Source organism: Lytechinus pictus, chromosome 7, assembly GCF_037042905.1.
Source record: "Lytechinus pictus isolate F3 Inbred chromosome 7, Lp3.0, whole genome shotgun sequence".
NCBI lineage: Eukaryota > Metazoa > Echinodermata > Echinoidea > Temnopleuroida > Toxopneustidae > Lytechinus > Lytechinus pictus.
Genome location: NC_087251.1, coordinates 44,148,665 through 44,162,950, shown reverse-complemented (window position 1 = coordinate 44,162,950; position 14,286 = coordinate 44,148,665). Strand labels below are relative to the sequence as shown.

The 14,286-nt window shown below is 35.4% G+C and overlaps 1 protein-coding gene across 50 annotated transcripts in view; it reads right to left on the bottom strand.

The window, feature by feature from the left end:
- The window catches only part of LOC129264179 (ribosome-binding protein 1-like), a 65,205-nt gene that overhangs the window by 35,324 nt on the left and 15,595 nt on the right, over nucleotides 1-14,286 (bottom strand). For all 50 annotated transcript variants that reach the window (XM_064102822.1, XM_064102776.1, XM_064102777.1 and 47 more), the window contains exons 5-9: nucleotides 13,572-13,708; nucleotides 10,154-10,226; nucleotides 8,061-8,218; nucleotides 1,319-1,470; nucleotides 699-864 (exon numbers count right to left, since the gene is read on the bottom strand). In XM_064102822.1, the coding sequence (XP_063958892.1) occupies nucleotides 699-864; nucleotides 1,319-1,470; nucleotides 8,061-8,218; nucleotides 10,154-10,226; nucleotides 13,572-13,708 (686 nt within the window). The remainder of the gene's footprint in view (nucleotides 1-698; nucleotides 865-1,318; nucleotides 1,471-8,060; nucleotides 8,219-10,153; nucleotides 10,227-13,571; nucleotides 13,709-14,286) is intronic.

Below are 14,286 nucleotides of genomic sequence, written 5' to 3'. Positions count from 1 at the left end.
AATATTACCAGTATTTGAAATAACTTCTTGCATCTGAAACTTCTTTCAACAAAATCCAAAATGTGATATATGTGTCTCTAGCTCTTCATAATTCAACATCCCTCTCAAGATGAATACTTACCACTACATAATCTATTAACATTCACAGAACCTAAATGACCTTTGACCTTGATCATATGCCCTGCAACTCATGCCAGATGATCAGTGATACTTGGATTACCCTTATGTCCAAGTTTCGTGAAAAAGGTCTAAATACTTTTGAATTTCTGACTTTTTTAAAAATTCAACATTGGTTAAATGTTGATGATGCCCCCATCAGAAAAGCAGCTCCTATAGTTTCACTCTCATACGCAGGCAAAACAAAAATCAACATGAAACAGAACACCAAAACCGAATTGGTCTATAATCTCCATCTCAAGACATTAAATGCAATCCATATTTCAGCATGAAGTAATGCCAGTAGGAACTAAGCAAAGCAGCTTTCCGCAGCATCAACGTCAAGCTGGTATATAATTTTAAGTTACTAAGTCATAGTTAGTGGCTGACCTTATAGGAAACAAATTATTCTAGGTCCTTTTGGGGTTAAAGTGGAGATAATGGCCATGCAGGGATTCAAACCCACAAGCTAACGGTCACGCGTCCAATGCTCTAACCACTTGACCACACAAAACCTATCTCAAGAGTGAAGTAACACGCACCTGTTCACTACTCCTCTGTTGTTTGAACTGGTTATTCTGTGTTTCCAGTGTTCTACGATGCTCCTCTCCCTGCCTCATCAAGTCCTCTGTAGATGTGAGTTTACTCTGGACCTTCTGAAGCTCCGTCTGAAGACGGGCCAGCTCCTGACCCATTAGCTGCTCCTTCCTACATAAGAAAAAAACATGTGATACAATATAAGCATTATATTGCATGGCTTAGAATGGGATATCAGAAATATTCCACGAGTTAGAGACAATATTGCCTGAATCATAGATGAGTGCAATACTGTAGATGTCAGTTGACACTGTACCTTCTGAAGTTCAGTCTACAGACGGGCCAGCTCCTGACCCATCAGCTGCTCCTTCCTACAAAAAAAGCCATTGATGCAAGACAAGAGTAATATCGCATGGCTCAGAACGGTATACAAGAACTATTCCACGAGTTAGCACCTATATTGCCCAAATAAAAGATGATCTCTAAGAAATAAAGATATTAACTGTTGAGTCTACTGTTCTCCTCTCTTTGCTGATTGACTACATCTTCCTTAAATTCATCTAATACAGTCTGGAGCTGTTTGATCAAATATCTGTGATGACCTCTAAAAAGTTGAGATACTTACTGTTGAGCAGCATGTCCTGCTTCAGTCTTGAGTCTGTTGTTCTCTTCTCTGAGCTGATTCACTACGTCTACCTTAGAATCATCTAATACAGTCTGGAGCTGCTTGATACGAGCTTGAAGGGCTTGGGTGTCATGGGTGTGGGAATCATGGCTCTGCAAGACAAATATTAACATCATCATAGATTAAATCATAGAAATCACTCTACACCCAATAATGTTAAGTTTTTTCTTCAACCCCTAAAAGGTATTTTTCGTGAGACATCTGTAACACGACAGCTCTCGTCAAGACTTTTCATGGCTTTTGTCCTTCTAAGTCTCACTTGGTGATGCCCAGGTCACAAAGAAGAATTGTACAGGAAACCCGCGCATGCGCGATACGCTCGTTCGATCGCCAGCGTAGTGCGTGACGTCATGTTTCATTCACAAATCTTGAGCTGTGATCTCATTGGGTGTTTTGGCTCTCATTTGCATATTTTCCCATAATACAAAACCTATGTAGTGCGAGAAGTTTCTCTGCGAACCACCGATCAACCTCATACTAAACACGACGTATTTCCTTCAAGATTTCGAGTTGAAAATCTCATTTTCTTCATACGGTGTAGCTACATTACCTTGGAAAATCTGATGATATTTTGCGGACTTCTCGTCATTTGGTAAGTCATATTTTTGAAGATATTTACCGTCGAGTAGTGAAAATCGCATGACTGTGTTCGTTGTTTACTGTGTATCAATGTGTGCAAAGTGTATGTTAGCGACATGTATGGGTACAAAGCGACATACGGAAAACCGTCTACACCGATGTTGATTTTGTGGACTGTTTTGCGGTGGTGTTTGTGCTAGCCCGCATTGGTGTATTTTAAGCATGGCGAGCGTTGCGTTGTGATCGGGCTTCGCTCGGGTGTTCGTGAAGGGCCGTGGAATGCGTGTGGAGCTCGGCCATGCGGCCTTGGGGCGTGAATGTAATGAATGGCAGCTGCACCTGTTGTTTGTATGCCTCTGAAATTGAAGCTCTCTTTCTATTTATGGCATGGCGAATATCCTAGTGTTTTAGGAATATAAGTTTGGGCATTTTATTTGTTGGGACTTTCGTGATACTGATTTTACTTTTAAAACTGGACACTGATTTTTTTTCTTTCGGTAAAGCCAGGGACAATCAATGGAATTGTTGAGACATGATAATATCATAGAGCTATAGCTCTATGATAATATCAATAATTATAGACCCTACAGAAATACAGGAAATTAAATTGAAAAATAATGCAAATTATAATCACTGAAGTGCGGATGTGTACCAAATTGATATGGATGGAGATTGATTTTGATTTCTTTTCCTTCAGTATTTTTTTTTGCAAAAATCAAATATTTTCCTGCCCTGTTCTTTTTCTTATCAATTTTTTTTTATCTTTGAATTACCAATTATGACAGCAATAAATCAAACTCAAAAGTTCAAACTATGGTCTATTTTCATTGTATAATCTACAGCATAATCCGAAGATGACTGACACTGATTGAAAGACTGTATTTCACAAGACCCAAAGGACAAAGGTCGAGAGCTACAAGTTCATATCGCATTTTACAACTGCTCAAGAAGGTGAAGGATTTGGGGATCACTAAATCAAGACGACGATATTCGGATATAAAAACAATTTTATTTTTATATGAGATAATCTTTCAACTTTATTTTTACTTAAAATTGAAGAAGTGAATAATCTTTAAAAATTATGAATATGATGCTGAGAAGGATCGAAAACCATTATCTGTCAACAATGATGCACTGTAAAAATGCTATTATGTATATATGGTCATAATGTTCTTGTGATTTATTTGTAATTAATTTATGTATTATGTTGTTTCACTGTTGAAAATAATTCAAACAATGTTTAATATGTGAATTGCATAGTAGTTTAAACATTTAAACAAGTGTTTAAGAACTTTATAAACAACAAAGTTTAAACTCTAATATTTAATCATCAATAAATAAAGCATGGTTGTTTAAGATTTTGAACACTTGTTTAAACTGTTTAAACTACTATGGGATTCACACAGTAAACAGCATTGTTTGAATTATTCTTAACATATAAATATGAATTATATATATATATATATATATATATATATATATATATATATATATATATATATATATGCTCAATAAATTCTTATGCATTAAATTTGCCTTCAATAAGATTTTCCAGTTCAGTATGAATTATACAAAAAACATGGAATTCTGGAATGACATTCACTTTCACGGAATACATGTAAAACACTGTTCATGAAAAGTATAATGAAAATCATCAAAAATAAATTAAAGCCAAACTGTAAAGAGTAAGCCAACCCCTATATCATGATTTCTTTTAATAAAGATTTAACAATTTGCAACTGCATCAACTTTATTATTTTTATATGTCACTCTAATACCCCAGTCACATTTCCCCTACGGCGGCCGTACGGCAAGTCGAAAACAGCAGTTTAACATTATTTTGTACCAGTGTACATATACATGGTTTGAATAAAAATGAATAAAACGGCCGTTTTCGACTCGCCGTACGACCGCCGTAGAGCAAATGTGACTACTATACTAAGGACGTCAACATTTAAAGAACATCTTTTAATGGAAAACTGGAAAGGATTGATATAAAGTCCAACGAAATTACTTAAAGCCAGATTTATTCACATATTGATCAATAAATTTACCCCATACTTTCTACATCTTTTGAAATTGTGATTTAATTTTCTGAATGCGTGTTTTGGTTCTGTCTGTCAACCATTGTTTTTCATGTCTATGACAGACTCGTACCTCGGTCACATTTGCCGCACGGCGAGTCGAAAACAGCATTTTTATTCATTTTTATACATGGATAAACCACCAATATGTAGCTGGTACAAAAACAATATTAAAACGACTGTTTTCGACTCGCCGTATGGCCGCCGTAGAGCAAAATAATGTGACCGAGGTATAAGGACATAGCCCCTCGGTCCGTGAGATCCCAAGATCAATTGTTCCGAGGCTTCCAAATAATTAATAATTCATTAGACAGGGTCCCAAACTTCTCTTTATAAATTGAATGTTTTTCAATTTCGGATAAAATTAATATAACTTTCATAATTAATAGCTTTCTGTTAAAGTTTATAATTCGTATTTAATTATTTCGTTTTTAATATGAATTATAATTATTTTCATTTGTTTCAGGGGCGGATCCAGGATTTTTTTTAAGGGTTTCAACCAAAAATAATTAAGGGGATTTGGTCTTCACTTTCTAAAGGGGGGGGGGCACGCTTCTGTTTTTAACACCATTTTTAAATTACAAATTTTACTTGTGCCTCTCAATGGTGGGGGGGGGGGCGCACGGGCCGGCTGTGCCCCCCCCCCCCCGGATCCGCCAGTGATTTTTATTGTTCTTTCATTTGTTCACCCATGATCACGAATGTTTTCATAATGCATACATGTACCTCACAATTTTTTTTTAAATACGATTCTAAATGTTATGAAAATAGTTCGACAGGCCTAATTTTTTTTGCATACCACACTCATGGAGCTACTGTTGCTACTCTGCATCAGCGTGTAGTGTGCGAGAGGGGGGGGGGGGGGTAGGATGGTCGCAAAGAGCGATCGAGCAAAAGAGAAAGTGGTCCATAAATGAAGAGGGGATGTTGAGAATTGAGATCATGTGTGTGTGTTTGGGGGGGGGGTGTTCGAAGCGAATGTTGTCACTGCTGATTACGATGATGGTTGATTAATCTTTACATCTTAATTTGGGCGATTTTGGAAATGTTTTCTTGTACTGGGGAGAGGTGAGTGATTCAGTAAGTTTCCATAGAAGTGCAGTTTTAAAGTTACAGAAGAGGATTTCACCCAATGACGGGAATTCGGGAAACACCATTTTCAAGCAATACTAATTAATTCGATCACGTGCCATCGGCTTTAGGGCCGAGTGTTCTCGTTCACATTCCAACTATCATTTCATAAATAAACTCTTACAAACTAGGCCGATGCCGTTGTAAAGATAACTATTTTTGAAGCGTTATTCAGATATAAAATATATAAAGACAATTGAAATTGAACAATGCATCGAAATTTCCAACGATATTCAAATAAAAATAGTATCAACTCGTGTAGAGATAGGGGTGAACAGACGAAATACATGCTCCTAAACGTTCAGACAAATCAATTAACTTGATATCTATATCTTTCGATGAATTGTTCAATTCCATCAGAAATATGCTTCATGAAGTCTTGTCAGATTGTTGAATGTGAACTTCTATTGGAATCTGTTGAATCACGTACCCCTCCCGATCCAAGGTATAGATTTCCCAATCACCATAGATAACATACGGTTACATATATGGTATCTTATTTACATTGTTAGGTACTGACGATATCTTCATAAATACATTCACAATTATTTCATGAAATGTCACCATTGCCGTGGCTGTGACATGTTAAAGCCTGAAAGCTATTACATAAAATATTGTTTGCACTTTGATATAATAGAGGTCAGATATATTCTTGTCATCTAATATAAACATTCCATTATTATGCACCATGTTTCAAAATGGGTAAGAAAATTACATTACCATCGGCATCCAGATAATTAGTCCATGATTAGACCAGGGAGATCGGAGTCTACCCCTTTTTTTGGAATTTCTATTTTCTCAGCACATCGGAGTGAGGAAAAACCACCAAAAACCCTATATTGGTATTAAATGATAACCATTTATTGTAAACAACGTTTAGGACTGAGGGAATTGGGGGAGAGGGTATGGGGAGGGAGAGTATTTCATTTTCCAATAAAATGCAAAAGTATAATATTTTCGTGAACATGAACGAAATAAACAAAAAGTTAATAGCTCAATATCTTTATTGAATTGTTCAGTAGAACAATAATACTAGCTGTAATAATGTTAAAACATTTCAGTCATTGTAATTACATGTGTTTCATCAATCTCAATATGATATTGACAATGAAAATAATTTTTTAATATAGAAAATATATTTTATATGACTATTGTGAATTTTAAATAATCCCATTTTAGATCGTTGATTAAACCACCTTTCTGAAAACAATCACTTTGATATCTCATGTAAAATCAATTTTAGATAAAAAAATATTTTCTGTTAAAATTGATTTCTAAGATTCCTGTCTGAAAGTTGATGAAACACCTTAGCTCGAGTAGAAATGCATAATACAAAGATATTGAATACTCAAACTCTTATAATGATATTGTCCAGCAAAACAGAAAATTGTCAAATAGTTAATAAAAAATAATTGAATTATAAACCAACAATTAAGTCAAATAGAATATGAAAATTATAACACACAATCACGTCACATTCGTTCTCACTCTCGTAGTTGTAGGATGGGGGGGGGGGGGGGTCGGGCGTCCGGACACTATATTTTTGAAGCCTTCTTTTTTGTCTTTGCATTACACTAAAAGTATGAATTCAATGGTTGTAATCATCTTGTTCTCCATAATATTTCCTAATATCTTGTACTAAAAATTGATGAAACTTCGCTTGTAAATTTTTCCAAATGACTTTCTAAAATTGATCGTCCGGACGCACAACCTGTCCATACAACTGGGTAGACTCATGCTAGTCTAGAAGCACTCCCACACTCCAGACAAAGTGTCACAAGTACATGAATTCTCGTAAGCACACAGAAAATACAACTTATAATATGCTCTAATAAAATGTAGTAATGTACTGCCTTTCAGGGTTCAAACATCCTACAAATACACTCTTTTATAACATCAAATGATTCTATTAAAAAACAAAGTTAATTTATGAAGTCTGCGCCGAGCATCTAATCATAAGGCAGTCTACCAGGAAATTCATCTATCGCGGGGGCAACGCAGAATTCAGTAGACAGTACAGACAAGTATACATGTACATTATAAATACGCTGTGCACTGTACTCTATGCAAATACAATTTATGCAAGCGACCTTCGGCCTTGCGTAACCCGATGAAAACCACATGTTTTGCTTAGACTTCGGACACTGCCTGCCGAAGTGCCGATATCATCCGAACATGCGCCCGAAATCTACACGCTGGCATCTTTACCCGACAGAGTGTTGTGCTCCGTGAGTCAGCCGATCGCGCGGTGTAAAGATTCTCACACACAGCGCTGGGCGAGGAAGGGAAGAGGGTCGCGCGATCAGCCAATCAGCGTGCAGGGAATCCGTCTACTGTGTGCCTATGGGGAAAGTTCTTCGTGCAGGTATGAGGTTACAAAGATGAAGAATAAGCAGGATTTTGAATATGCATCTCAGAATATAACTTGTTAAAATACATGATTTCATACATTTCATGAATGGATCATTATTTTTACTTTCTTTATTAAAATCAAGATTTCATATTGTTTATGACCAGAATAGTGTTGCCAAAGATTTCCATCGTAAAAACAGTGAACAAGATGTCAAAAACTAAGAAGTACATAAGAAAATCTTTTAACATTGCCACTCAAGAATAATCCTCTAGAGAGAATAGCCCCCTAAAATATGAGTATAGGAACTTCATTTACAGATTCATAGCAGAATTCTAATTTCACATATAAATTAGCATAATTAGTCAATTACAAACAAATTTGAATTAATTTTCAATAATCAAGTAGATAATTTCATAGATTACAGCATGGGTGTCATCATGCATGCTGATTTTCATCAAGATCACACTAGATATCTCAATGTCATATCTATGATCTATCTCACGGTAAACATACAATCAAGAGTCTGTGTTATTACCTGTTGCATACGGACATGGAAGGCTTCAATCTCACGAGCTTGGCTCTCAAGCTTCATCTTAAACTGCGTCTCTACGCTGCCTGAATGCTCCTTCTGGTGGTTCAACTCATGACGTAATTCCTTCACCTTCTGGGAGGCAGCCTGGGCAAGAAGCATCTCTGAAAAAAAAACATAATATTACGCAACATTTATAAAGCGCTTGATACAAATGATTCCAAGCACTGCACACTATTACCCTGGCTTTAGCATGGCAACCCTGATCGGACGCTCAAGCATTCAGGAATTCCTTCCTATTGGGTACCTATTTACTACACCCGGGTGGAGAGTGGCAAATGTACGCCTTGCCAAAGGACACTAGTGCTGCGGTGGGATTGAACCCTGGACCTTGTGGTTCAAAGTCCGTGAAATTATCCACTGAGCCGCAACACCTCTACATATACATATTTTGATCATTATACACAATCAATGTTCTGAGATAGTGAAAAACTAGGATAGATAAAACAAAGTATTTGACAAATGATTCTCTTTTTTTTCTTTTTTAGGGGTGGGACGTGTCACATGGGTATGAAAAAGCTGTTCACCACTCAATTCTTTCTTTTTAAAAAATTTGATTTTTTTTTTGGCCTCAAAAGTTGCATAAATTCACTTCATGATAGGCAAATAATTACATCAGAGATTGCCTGCAAAACTATTGACAATTGTTTTTCTTTTGAAATGTAAAGTAATCCAGATGTTGTCTAAACACTGAGAAATGCAGCTGTACTTTGAGACGTTATGTTTGGCAAAGGCTTAAGGTTATTACAATCAAGAGAAATTTGAAAATAGCACCCCCCCCCCCCCCAGAAAAAGAAAGTCTTCACTCGTCACTTTTCAAACTTTGCCATAAAAAACAAATTACCTTTTTGTATGATAGAAATAAGATTTAGTCTCTTCTCGTATGTTTTTAGCATTTCATAACTGATTACATGCAGAACTGCACGATCTCTAAAGACAATGGAGTAATTTCATATGTTGACTTAAGCCCATCCTCTTTACAACAGCAAGAACAAAAGGCATATTAAACTATACATATAAAAAATAAAACAAATAATGTACATTCAGAAGTAAACACAAAATCTCTTTGAAATTAATGAAAATTGAAGAGAACTGCTCATTTTCACAGAGGACAGCTGATTTGCTTGCAAGACACTCATGAGCTTCAAATGGTCAGCTACTAGATTAAAAGACTTGGGGTACGAAGGTCATCAGCAAAGATTGCCCCTATGCATGGCAAAACAACTGTGTCTGCATTATTCTCCTGATTTCTTTAATGCCACAAAAATGTCAGCTTAACAGACCGACCTCCAAAAAACGAGCCAGATTAAAGCTGCCATGCATCGCTGCTGCTTCTTAAAGAGAGGACTCCTATTTAGAATCATACAGCTGATAATTTTGCAGAAATTATTGAAACATGCCAGACAGCATCTTGTGCATTTGAATAAGGTACAACACATGGTAAACTAAATAAACTTTTAAATATAATACCATACATTTTTTCAACTACAGTAGTACAAGACCCACATACATACATACATTCAAATTCCCATAAAAAACATAACAAATAATTCAAACTTAGAAGATCTATATATCAATCCACAAATAAAGGCACAAAGAACAAAAGATATAACAGGAAGGAAAAAATTAATATGGGGGGAGCCAGCATAGACCAATTGCTTTTTAAAGACTGGTCTCCCCTAGTCTGCTGTGCAAACCCTTCACTCGAGTAAAGGGTCTGAATTGCAGCCTACTCATGCCTTGTGTACTGAAGGCCCTCTGAAACAGCAAGTTTTGTATGTGCTAGTCTTCGCATGGAGACACATCTGTTGATCAAAGTTTCAATCAGGGTCTGTGCCTGCAGACTAGGTCTCCCCCACCATAACATAATTATAATATTTATTGGAGAGAAAGAGAAGATGCTAACAGATATGAGTGGGTGATCGAGCATTTTTTTCTTCTCATATTTCAAAGTGAAGTGGTGCCAATAAAGGGTTTTTTTTTAACTGTTTTTTTTTTTAAACAATGATATGCTTATCTTAGAAGTACAATATTCTCACCATTGTGGAGAGCCTGTTCTTTCTCCTGGAGCTGTTTCTTGAGAGCGGAAACTGGGTCATTCCTCTGATTAGCCTACAAAGACAAAAACATACCACATATATTCAGAGCCAGTCCCTCTTCCTAAACAGTAAATTTCATAGAAATAATTGAAGGTCTCTAGTTTGTGGTTATTTTTCGGTGATTGAAAGACCAAGGGCCGTAACACAAAGCTTAGCAATCATCCTAGAACATTTTTATATGATTACATCGACTACAATGTATCATTAATTGGGAAAATCAAGCGTACAATTCATCACTAACCTTTGTGTTATGGGACCAAGATGAAAGATTTATTGATGAACTATAAGTAAAATCGTATTTATAGAATGTATTGATATCACATGAGTAAAATGTTGAAATATAACCATATAGCGATATATGATTCTATAGTCAAAACATTAAAGTAATTAAGGTGTTGATATTTAAGAATTAATGCAGGACCACGGTGCTTGCACATGTATTATCATTTGAACTGCAGTGCATCATAAACAATATAACCATTCATCAGATACAGAGGGGAGTGGAGATGAGGGTTTATAGTTTTTACCATTGCACCATCATATAAGAATTTCAGTACTGTATATACATGTATAACCCCCCCAAAAAAAAAAAATCGATAAATAAAATGAAATGAAATAAAACAAAATGAAAATAAATAAATAAATAATAAAATGAAATAAACAAATAAGTGAATCAATAAATGAATAATTAAACAAATAGAATAAATAAATAAAAAATAAAATGAAATAAAATAAACAAATAAATGAATAAATAAATAAATAAAAAAATAAAATTAAGAAAAAAATTAAAATAAAATATACTATAAGATACATGTTAGTAAACATACAACCAGAATTTCATCAAATTTTGCAGGGTGCATTAATATAATTGCTTAAAACTTATCTTAATTTGATTTTGAATCATTTATCACCCCTACAGTTATCAGTATTTACATGAGTTCCAATATCATTCTAAAAGCACGATATAGTTCTATGGATAAGCAGAATATGTACAAGGAAAGCACACTAGACTAAATTAAACTTACTACACTACCAGCAAATACAGATTACCTCTACACAGCTATCCCATATCCCATTAATATACTGCACTTGAATCCACTTTTTCTAAGAAGTCATACTGATTACGACGTTTACTATTTACGGAAATGATATTTCAATTCAATGCGTGAACAAAAACAAGGCCTTTACTCATTTCCTTTAAAAATTATATCAATATAAAATTAATTCCCAATGAATTTTCATTACTTTCATATCCTATTTAGATATGAGTGTAGATAAAAGAGTGTATATTTTGATTTATGAGGAATCCTCCTAACAAATTCTAAAACAAATGATACCCAGATACTTTAGATGCAGCAAAATCACGTCTAACTATGAGTTGTCCAATCAACCTCAACTATGGGAATCCATAATTGTCATAATTTTTCCAACAGGAAATTTGCACTATGTCCTTTTGTAAACAAAGAGGAGCACATTGAATTGTTAAGATAGTAATGAATGCATGAGTATACAATATACTAATAAAACATTTTGAACAAACATGCAGTTTAGATGTTGACGTTGCTGGCTTTCCATAGTTGTGGTTCATTGGATGAAAAAACTCTTTGTATATAAGTTCCTGGGCCCCGTCTTACAAAGAGTTACAATTGATCCGATCAATTGCAACTATGGACGACCAGCAACATCAACATCTAATATGCATGTTTGTTCAGAATATTTTCTAGCTATGATATACATTCATGCATTCATTGTTTTCTTGATAATTTACTGCGCTTCTCTTTGCATACAAAGGACATTGTGCAAATTTTTCATAGAAAAAATTATGACACTGATGGATTTCCATAGAGTTAGGATTGATCGGATCAATCGTAACTCTTTGTAAGACGGGGCCCAGGAATTCCCCAACAAATTCTATCCTCCCAACCCCTCAGGCCAGGGGCTGAGTTTATAAAACTATTTATGTTTACAAAACTGAATTAGGAATACAAAGCATGTACTTTAGAACTTATGTTGAGGGTGTGCATTGCTGGGAACATGAAAGTGGGTGTTACAAGGTTGTGGTTATTCAATGTTAATTATCAAAATAACGATATCAATCACATGTTCCTTTCTATTCAAATTTGCACAGATGATAAGCATGATCCACCTTTCCTTGAACATTGTTAATGTCGAACACATCAGGGTCCTGTTTCATAAAGACCTGTCATAATAACAGATGCACAAAGTCTATAACAAGTCTACAATCAGCCAATCAGATTGAAGGATTTCAGTAGCTTATAACTGTTATTGAAAATTTGTTATTATAACAAGTTCTATAAAGGGGAGCTGATGCGTTTCACTGATAGCGCATGTCAAAATGTTAAAATTAAGGGCCGATCTAATCGACAGGGCCTGTAAGTAACTCCATACAAATTTGGCTGGGTTTGAATGCTTCCATTACGAAGACAGAATCACCGTTTTGAAACGCTATTTCAGAACGCCGATCGCAAACATGGTTCTAGGAGTGTTGTTTAAGCTTAATTTTTCAGAGACGAAATCACAATCTGCAGCTGGCTTCGCAAGTGACTAATTGGGAGCACCATTTTTCTGAGAGTTTTTTTTTTCAGAGTGTTGTTATGGACGTCTTTATTGTGATTTTATTAAAACTTAAAACAATATTTTAGGTACTATTTTGTTTACTTACTTGGCATAGCCATAGAGTTTCCATCATGGTGAGGATAATGAATATCAAGACATAAGAAACCTCAGTTACAGATACGGTTTCATTTGCGCTACTGGCTCGGCGATCTCACCTCATTATATAGCTCATGCTCTCGTTAGTCTGATCCATTAACATTTGTTATGAAGACAAATTAGAGGAGTATCGATAGTACTTTATTCAAGAACTATGGATGTGTTACTTGTTGGCCATTATTAAAACTACATGTATGTGCCTGCATTTATGCGCAGATTCTCATTCACATCAGAAACATGTACCAAAACATATCATTTAAAACTGATTGTGTGATCACGATCACCATGGTCATGTTTTCCTCCAGGAACTGTGATTCTGGAGAAATGACAATCATAAACGCGACTTTTTAAGTTTAAGAACGGTGTTTTGAAATGCTGTTTAAATGAAATTGTGAAAGGATGCAACTGTGTTTCGACCTAAATGCGTATTATGAAAACGTTGATTCTGACCTTAAAAGTGGAAACATAAACATACCCTTGACTTGATAAATGGGAAGTTGGCAGTGAGGAAGAAGTGAAGAAAGAAGAGCGGGGTGGATAGTTAGTGAGAAATGAGAAGTAACAAACCTTTTTTTTTTGTGGTTTTGGGGATTTTGTTTAAAATTAAAAAAAGAAATTTACGAACCTTGACCCAGTCATCAGCTGATGCAGATCCTCCCTGACGGTTGAGAAGAATTTCAATCAGTTGTTGGATCTCCGCATCCTTCAAGGGGGCACTTTTCACTGCAGAAATCAGGGTCTTTCCCTTTAAAGCTGATGGCTCTGCAGAAAACAAATGGAAAACCACAACAAATTCGATAAGAACAGTCAATAAATGAGCAATTCAAATGGGCAATCCCTGCAAAAATTATTGTAAGTTTGTGAAGTACAGATTGGTAGGTATTTTCTTTAGGGGATATCACAAGTAATTTCCATTATACAAGTGCAAAAAAGCTTCCTATAATTCTAATATGGGTAGATTGGGGTCGATTTCCCGATCAAAATATACCAGGTATTTCTGTGTGTTTGGTTGGACTGAAAAAGTGAAAAGGGTTTGTTTTTTTTGTCAATGTTTGGGGGCATCAGAAAATAATAGCACCATTCTGTCAGGTGGTTTTTTTTCTTCCATCAGTACATTTTTTTTTTCTTACATTCACTATGTTTAAACCATTGATATTAGTCACAGAAAACAACAGGGCCCCGTCTTACAAAGAGTTACAATTGATCCGATCAATCGTAACTATGGATGGCCAGCAACGTCAACATCTATTATGCATGTTTGTTCAAAATATTTTCTAGCCATGATGTATATTCATGCATTCATTGTTTTCTTGAAAATTCACTGCGTTTCATAATGTTTT